General features: G+C 35.8%; 1 protein-coding gene across 12 annotated transcripts in view; it reads left to right on the forward strand.

Moving 5' to 3' along the window:
- CAPRIN1 (cell cycle associated protein 1) overlaps positions 1-2,521 on the forward strand; it is a 46,248-nt gene extending 43,727 nt beyond the window's left edge. For all 12 annotated transcript variants that reach the window (XM_087951183.1, XM_087951188.1, XM_087951185.1 and 9 more), the window contains 3 exons: positions 1-101; positions 672-735; positions 1,330-2,521. In XM_087951183.1, the coding sequence (XP_087807309.1) occupies positions 1-101; positions 672-735; positions 1,330-1,394 (230 nt within the window). In that variant the 3' untranslated portion in view covers positions 1,395-2,521. The remainder of the gene's footprint in view (positions 102-671; positions 736-1,329) is intronic.
- The last annotated feature ends 6,368 nt before the right edge of the window (positions 2,522-8,889 follow it).

An 8,889-nucleotide genomic window follows, 5' to 3' on the forward strand; every position in this document is an offset into this window, starting at 1 on the left:
GAGGATATGATGGCTACCGTCCTTCATTTGCCAACACTCCAAATAGTGGTTACACCCAGGCACAGTTTAATGCTCCACGAGACTATCCCAACTATCAGCGAGTAAGTGTATTCAACTATATGTGATCTTTTGAATGTAGACTATATAGGAGATAAAATATGTTTTTACAACTGTTTGTGAAGATATATTGGATCTAAAATTAATTCAATAAAAATTAATTTCAGATCACATTTTAACTTTTAAAGTTGGAAGTACTCTGGGATTCATTTCATTCCCGAGCTTACAAATATTCTCCTTTATTGTTACCCTGCTTTATTAGATTGTAGATGTACATTATTTCCTGTAAAAAGACTTTCATGGCCACTGCTTATCCACAAATCAGAATCATCCAAAATAAGGGAATTCTTGGTTGACTTTCTAAGTACATTGTAATATCATAGTTTGTAAATATGTATTTGAATCCCCCTCATACCCAATTGCTTGGCAAATATCTTATGAGTATACAGAATGTTAAGAAAAGAGGGAAAACAGTCTTGAAATGAAATTCAATAGTCAAAGACTTTGAAAATTTTTGTTGTTATTCCATTTTTGCCATTGCTTAAACAACTTCTTCTAAAACACTAGAATTTTGGATTTTACTTTTTCATTACTGACTGGTCTTTTTATTTCAGGATGGATATCAACAGAATTTCAAACGTGGTTCTGGACAAAGTGGCCCTCGGGGAGTCCCCCGAGGTAATATTAAATAATTTAATTATGATGAATGTTTACAGAGATTCTGGAGTTGATTATCTTCAGATACTTCAAGTTTATTTTAATAGTTGCAGTTTATAATTATGGTTGTTAATTTATTTTTTCAACTGTATATTCCCCTTTCATGCTATTATTTGTTCAGAAGTGTTGTTTTATTGTTGCCATTAGTGTGGAAATCAGTATTTTTTGGAGGGGTGGGGAGCTGACCATTCTGAAAAAAATAAGTTTCAATGTTGCTGGACTACACAGAACCATAAACAAGCCAGTTAGAATTGTATACCATATCATTGACTGTAGTATTTTGTCATTCCATTCAAATATTATCTGAAAAGAAGTTTAGGGTAGGAGTGTGTCTATGAGTAAGGAACTTGTAGGATGTTTAAGGTTTTGGTATGAAATTGTACGTTATTTCTGACATTCAGGACATTGCTTCTGTATATCTGAAATGTGTTTCTTTGTTGAGAAGGCAGATAGTGGGTAATATTTTCAAACTTAAAGAGTTTATGTAGAAATAAATGTTAATCTTGAAAATCAAAAATCTCAGTTCCAAAATAAATCATTATTTTTATTTTCTAGGTCGTGGAGGGCCCCCAAGACCCAACAGGGGAATGCCTCAAATGAATGCTCAGCAAGTGAATTAATCTAATACTCAAGATTACTTTTAAAACGCCAAAAACACTGGCCAGTGTACTATTACATGTTACCAGAAGAGTTATCTCTGTTTTCCTTTATAGGAAGTTCATAGTAAAGGGATTATTTTCATTGCCCATAAAGACAAGACTACAGTTGTCAGCTTTATATTACCCGGATATGGAAAGAAATGCCGTTTGCGCTGCATGTTCTGTCCTAAGCGTCACCTTGAGCCTTGCACATGAGATCCAGACCCTTGCTTTGATTTAAAACAAAAATGGCAGTTACAGAGTAAAGAAAATATCTATAGTTAATTGAACAGGCAGAAATAATCCAACTGACTTCATTGATGTCATATAATTCTGCAGCAAATTTGGATAAGAATCTGTAAATTCATAAACGTTTTACTCAGACAGTTGATATATTTAAACTTTTACATTAAAAAGATGGAAGAAGTGAAGTGTGGCTTAACAGAACAACAATTACATTTCAGCTTTTTCTGTTTCATTGAAGCACCTGAATATTTACATGCATAATAAAGAGCCCTGACTAGATATTAAACTGGTGAACAGCTTAGGCACACCCTTAGCTACAGCACTTTTTTTTTTATTAGTCTGACTTGCTGTGGTAAAAGGGATGCATTAATTGTTTTGTGTATCTGTTGATATAATTGTGTAAACCCAAATTAAGCTTTGATTGGCACTTTAAAATTTTGTGTAAGAAATAGAAGATATAATCTGGACAGCCACATGTTTTCAAATGTGAAGTGTTGAAAGAGATCTCTCCTGAACACATTTCCTGGATAGCAATGCCGTTTGTAAGGATTGGTATTCCTCTATCATTCCTTATAATTTGCACATTGTCTGTCATTAATACTTAAACTTGCTGTATTACCACCTTAATAACTGATGCTGGTACTGATGGAAATTAATGGGTATGCATACTACATGTCACATGTCTTTTTCCCCCTACAGCTTAAAGATTTTGAGAAATCTCAAATTCCTGCTGGTGTCCTTTAAATTTCTCTTTTTTGAAAAGCACCAGAAAATGTTTTGATCCATTTCCCCTTTTAAGGGAAATTACAGCCAGCAGTTACAGATCTAAGCGAGATAAATAAACATGTTTATATTAAAAAAAACCTGTATTCCTTAACATATCTTCAATGACTGATGAAATCTCCACAAGCACATTCTTTGAACAGTATTTTTTTTCATTCTCAACACTTATAAAGATGATTCCCAATCCAGATATTTATCCAGTAAGGTATTTATCCAGTAAGGACGTGCATATATCTGACTTTTTAAAATAATCAGGCTCAATGTTGTCAATTTGTCTTATATGGGGATTGTAAAAGTTTTGAACAAGCAGAAGGAAATGAATCTTTCCATCTACACATGAATTAGTTCAAAGGATAGTTACAAGAGTCTGCTTCTGTGGACAGCCTACCTGTAAAAAAGTAATGGTGTTAATCACATTGGGATTATAGAGATACTGTTGTTATTTTTAAGGTTAGCAAGTACTGTTCTTTTTGTTTCGTTGGCAACTTTCCCTGATTCTACAAATATGTAGACTCTTCAATTATGATAATTACTTTAATTCTTTGAGAATATTCTACATTATTATTATTATTTGTAGGTACTGTTAATGAAAAAGATCTTAATAGAAAGTAACTTCAAATATAGTATCAGAAGCCAAACATAAATTGGAAACCAAACAAGCAGATTATGTATTCTATGTGATGCATTTTTTAAAATCAAGATTACCCAATGTGATTTAAACAAGCTGCAGTGCATATAAATTTATCAGTAACTTACATGTTTACATAAAATAAGCAACTCTCTTTCTAGCTTTAGATTGGGAAAAGAGGCATAGAACAAAACAAATCTTACTTATGGAACATTGCTTTTAAGGCAGATTTAAAGCCACAAATGTTCTTCCTTAAACTAAAACAAAAAGTATTTAGAATAGCAGGAACTTTTAATGGCACCGAATTTGGTATTGGAATCAAGTAATTTGTAAACAAAATTGAGATGACTTTTTAATGGAACAGTTGACGTTTTGACTTTCATGACAAGCTAGCAATATTGAACACAATGTTTGGATTTAAACAAAACAAACTAATTTTTAGAAATTAGAATTATTTCCCTAAATATTAGAAGATACATTGTGTTCTTAGATTAACTCACCACAGTCAATCAATTATGAGTATGACTCTGCTTGGTTCTGTTCTCAGTCTAGTTGTAGTCTTATTTTATGTTCCTCAGATATTAGATGACAAATTGAAACACAAAATTATTCCACTGTTACAGCTTGGCAAAAATCCAAATATGAAAGAAAACTGCCCTGTTTCAAGCCATTTATGGGCAGTGAAAAGATTTGTCAGGGATAGGCTTCATGAGCTTTATCTCCTGTTTTCATTGGTGACAAAGAAGCCTTATTTTGTGTCAGTTATTTATCCTCATGCATCCAGGAATTTGCAGAATCCCAGCTTAGCTTCTAACTATCCAAATCTTTTCTCTTTTTTTGGCCTTCCATTCATGGAGAACACCTAGATTAGTCTCTGCAGATTTCTTGGTAAGGTTTTTCAGAAATGGTTTGTCACTGTTTCCTCCTTAGGGCTGAGAAAAAGTAACTGGTCCCAAGGGCACCCAGTTGGCTATGTGCCCAAAGCAGGACAGAAACTCACCTTCCAGTTTTTAATCTGATGCCTTAACCATTACACCAAACCGCTCTCAAAATCTTTATTACAAGAAGGCAAATAGTGCAGTCTTTGGTCTTATGCTGTACAGAAACAGGGTTATGGGGGGTTATGTTTGTAAGTGTGACTAGTGTGTATTTATTGCTCATTCACCTACTTGTCATGCTTGTCTCTCCTATAGGAGGGGGGGAAAGTAGCAAGAAAAGAAATACCTCTCCACTATGTTTCATATTGCTACTCTTCTCTTTGGTTTTCTTACCAGTAGTGCCACCTTCACTGTCTTCCTCATCTCCTACCATCTCATTTTTCCCCATTTTCATTGAGTATCCTGATGCTGCCATTTATAATTTACATGTTATTAAACTGGTATAGAAAAAAAAATGAACTGAATGTATGTTTTGAATGTAGCTAAGCTGCTTCAACAGCTTTCTCCAACCTAATCTCAAGTGGAAATGAAGGACATTGCAGGATGTTGCTTCAAATCCATTTTGGCTGACCAGTTGGAAACATTGGCATTGGGCCAAGTTCTAATTTCCTCCTACACTAATGGTAAGATATAAATTAGAAGTTGCCCATTTGTACAAAATTTCACAAGAAATCATCAGAGGCTACATTCATGTGTAAATCTGGAGTCTCATCTAGTAATGCATGTAACCTAATATAACCAGATGCCGATCAGTGGAGGAAAAGCTATCAACATAAATTTTTAATTGGGTAACAAAGTTTTTGTATTACTTTTTCACTACTTGATATAATTATACAAATTTCTCTGTTCAGTATTATCAATTTATTATCCTTTTAGTCTTTTTCATAAGTAAGCCAAACAACACATGTTGAAATTGTGGGCTTTTACTGTATCTGAACAGTGTTACATCGAGCATACCATTAGAAACATTGAAGCTAATGTATTATTTTGAATGTTAGGTTAGAAAAATAAATTTAAAACATGTTAAATCTTCAATATATACATCAAGTATGAATAGAACAAATTTGGCAAATTTGGCTTGATATGAAATTACATCAAATATATGAGTTTTTTCACTTCAAACTAAGATGTTTGAGTTGATGCCCAATGAGTTGCATCTGAGTGCATTTTAAAAAATATTGCTGATATTGAAGTATTAATGGTGGCAAATAGCCTTCAGACACATTGATGACTGACAGCTGAATTTTTATAAAACTGCTTCTGATAATTCAATTGTTGGTTCACATTTGTTTTTCTTACATAATTTATAGTTACACTTAACTATAACTATTTTCCTTGTTCTAAACATTGCTTTTGCAGTTTTCACATAACATATCTGGTTTAGAACTCGTGTATTAACTACATTTAAAATAAGAAAGCCTGTTTATGTGAGAATGTGTTCAAAACCAAATTCATAATACAGACCTATGCAAATATTGTGAGTTTTAAAACTTACAAATTTGAAATTGGTGATTGAGGTAGATATTTCTGTCCAAAACTGGAATTAGTGCCTATACAGTTCTACTCTTTTGATTGCAGATCTAACTGGAAAACAATTGCCTTTTATTATTCCAGTGAAATATGACATTTTTTCTATCTTTTATGGTGAAATATGATTTTTCCCCCTCCAAATCTGAGTAACATTAAGATCGTTATGTTTTATTTTTATATGGACATCACTAGCATCAGTAATTTTACATTAGAATGTTAGCCAAATACATTCTGCTTAGCATGTGTAATTTATTGTCCAAGGTAACCGAATGAATTGTGGCTGGCTTTAAATATGGTGTATATGTATAAAATCAAACATGCAGATTTCTACCTGCTTAACATTTGGTTAAATTTGGTTGCAATTATGTGTACATTTTAACTGCAAAAATCTGGACTGAGTACGCTTTTAAATAATATATAAAATGGGTACCTTTTAAAAATGTGATGCTGAGATAGAATTGCACAACGTGAGGATTTTAAACTATCTGAAAAGGAATGGTTTTAATTGTCTTAAGGGATTTTTTTTAATCAAGCAATAGCTACTGTCTTGAATGCAGTTAGTGCAGTGAACTCAGAAGATTGAAGGATATTTAGTCTTATGCCCCACAATTTTGCAGGTGAAACAGGTTGATACAGGGTGTGGATTAACTGCTTCTACAGTTTTGGATCAGCATCAAGATTTTCTCCAGATGGCTTAAAAGTAGATATACATTTTTTTATTCTTTCAGGGTATTTCTATCTGAAGAGAGAAGCCATGTTGTCTCCCTGAGAGAAGTTGTCAATTTACACCTTACATGAGGAAGACGCTTTAGATTCATTGGGTTCAAATATGTTAACACTTATAGAAATGCCTTAATTAGTACCTTAGAGTAAAATTTACTCTCTCGTGTCGAGATAATCTGACTTGAAAAATCAGGCCATTGCTAAATTTTGGCAAAATACTGGAAACTCAATATGATTTGCTTGCTCATTTATGGATTGATCTCTCTATGCCTCCTCAAATCTGAGAATCTTATCCACGTATCACATATTACACACTTGTAACGTTGATAATTACTGTGTTAATGTGTTTTGATGTTAATTGTTGGCCTTGAAATGACAGATGACCAACATAATAAACAGTTGCTGTAAAGGCAGCAGCATCAACTAACAATGCCAGCCACTTAACTGTTTCAGTGCATAATGCAAACATGCAGCTTTCAGATCATGTATTTATTTTTGATGTCTTACAGATCTGATTATGATAAATATTACATCTCATTTCTCATTGTGGGCAATCTTAAGTGGATAAAAAAATAGTTCAAAAGCAACCAGCATGGATTTTATAATCCATATCAAAATGATACATGCTAAGAGAACTTCATATAAAAATTATGTTGATTGTTCACAGTCCAAAGTATATAGAACATACACTGCTCAAAAAAATAAAGGGAACACTTAACACAATGTAACTTCAAGTCAATCACACTTCTGTGAAATCAAACTGTCCACTTAGGTAGCAACACTGACAACAATTTCACATGCTGTTGTGCAAATAGAAAGAACAGGTGGAAAGCATAGGCAGTTAGCAAGACATCCCCAATAAAGGAGTGGTTCTGCAGGTGGTGACCACAGACCACTTCTCAGTTCCTATGCTTTCTGGCTGATGGTTTGGTCACTTTTGAATGCTGGCGGTGCTTTCACTCTAGTGGTAGCATGAGACGGAGTCTACAACCCACACAAGTGGCTCAGGTAGTGCAGCTCATCCAGGATGGCACATCAATGCGAGCTGTGGCAAGAAGGTTTGCTGTGTCTGTCAGCGTACTGTCCAGAGCATGGAGGCGCTACCAGGAGACAGGTCAGTACATCAGGAGACGAGGCGGCCATAGGGCAACAACCCAGCATCAGGACCGCTACCTCCGCCTTTGTGCAAGGAGGGACAGGAGGAGCACTGCCAGAGCCCTGCAAAATGACCTCCAGCGGGCCACAAATGTGCATGTGGCTGCTCAAACGGTCAGAAACAGACTCCATGAGGGTGGTATGGGGGCCCGACATCCACAGGTGGGGGTTGTGCTTACAGCCCAACACCGTGCAGGATGTTTGGCATTTGCCAGAGAACACCACGATTGGCAAATTTGCCACTGGCGCCCTGTGTTCTTCACAGATGAAAGCAGGTTCACACTGAGCACATGTTACAGACGTGACAGGGTCTGGAGACACCGTGGAGAACGTTCTGCTCCCTGCAACATCCTCCAGCAGTTTTGCTTATACTTAAGACAAAGGGAATGTAGAAAAATTAAATTATTGATATTCCTACAGTAATATAGGTTCAATTATCCTGTTATCCAATCTCAATTGGAAGATCATTACATTGGAAATTCATCTGCACCAGGGACCTTTCTTGGTTTCCTAAGCTGCAATGGCTCTTTTGATTTCTTGTAATGCCAGTAGTTGTGTCAATTTATGATCTTTATGAGAAATTTCTTCTATTTCAGTATTACCCAGGGCTTTTACATTTAATCTTACCACCTGTAGTTCGTTGCTGAAGCCTGAATACATCACCCATTTTTCTCTTTAAAAAATTACCTACATGCTTTGTGTCATTTACACATTCCCCTCAAATGTTTTCGAGTGGCATAGAAGCTTAGCAAAATAACAATAACAGAGTTGGAAGGGACCTTGGAGGTCTTTTAGCCCAAACTCCTTTCTGCTCAGGCAGGGAAACAACCCTGTACCATTTCAGACAAATGGTTGTCGATCTCTTAAAAATTTCCAGTGTTGGAGCATTCACAACTTCTGGAGGCAAGTTGTTCCACCGATGAGTTGTTCTAACATGAAGTTTCTCCTTAATTCTAGCTTGCCTCTCTCCTTGATTAGTTTCCATCCATTGCTTCTTGTCTCGCCTTCAGCTGCTTTGGGAGAATAGGTTGATTCCCTCTTCTTTGGGGCAACTCCTTAGATCTTAATGAAAAGAACATGTAGGGAAGTGGCTGAAACATGCACGCGATATACATTTAGCGGGAATCGTCATCCTCAAAAATCAAAATCAAATCATATTGCGCACAGCACAAAGCTGCTTTATGCAGATGAAATATCCGCGCGTGAGAGACGGCCACCACTTTAAACGCGCGTCTCCGCAAAGAAGCCTCGCTTAGAATCAATCAATCAATCGGCTAGAATCAGTTTTAATCCAGCACTTGGGATGCATCTTGAAATAAGCGATGCGAGGTCCGAGACGCTCGGCCTTTGAGTGGTAGACAACCACGAAGAATCTGCCAAAGGAAACCAAGCCTCCACGTCAGATCTCCGTCAACCGTAACTTCACAGCTCTATCCCATCACCGCCCCAGCAGGCTGCAGTTGAGCAAAGCTCC

Source organism: Notechis scutatus, chromosome 1 (assembly GCF_049901735.1).
Source record: "Notechis scutatus isolate UNSWTSFEM ecotype Mainland chromosome 1, rNotScu1.2, whole genome shotgun sequence".
Lineage (NCBI taxonomy): Eukaryota > Metazoa > Chordata > Lepidosauria > Squamata > Elapidae > Notechis > Notechis scutatus.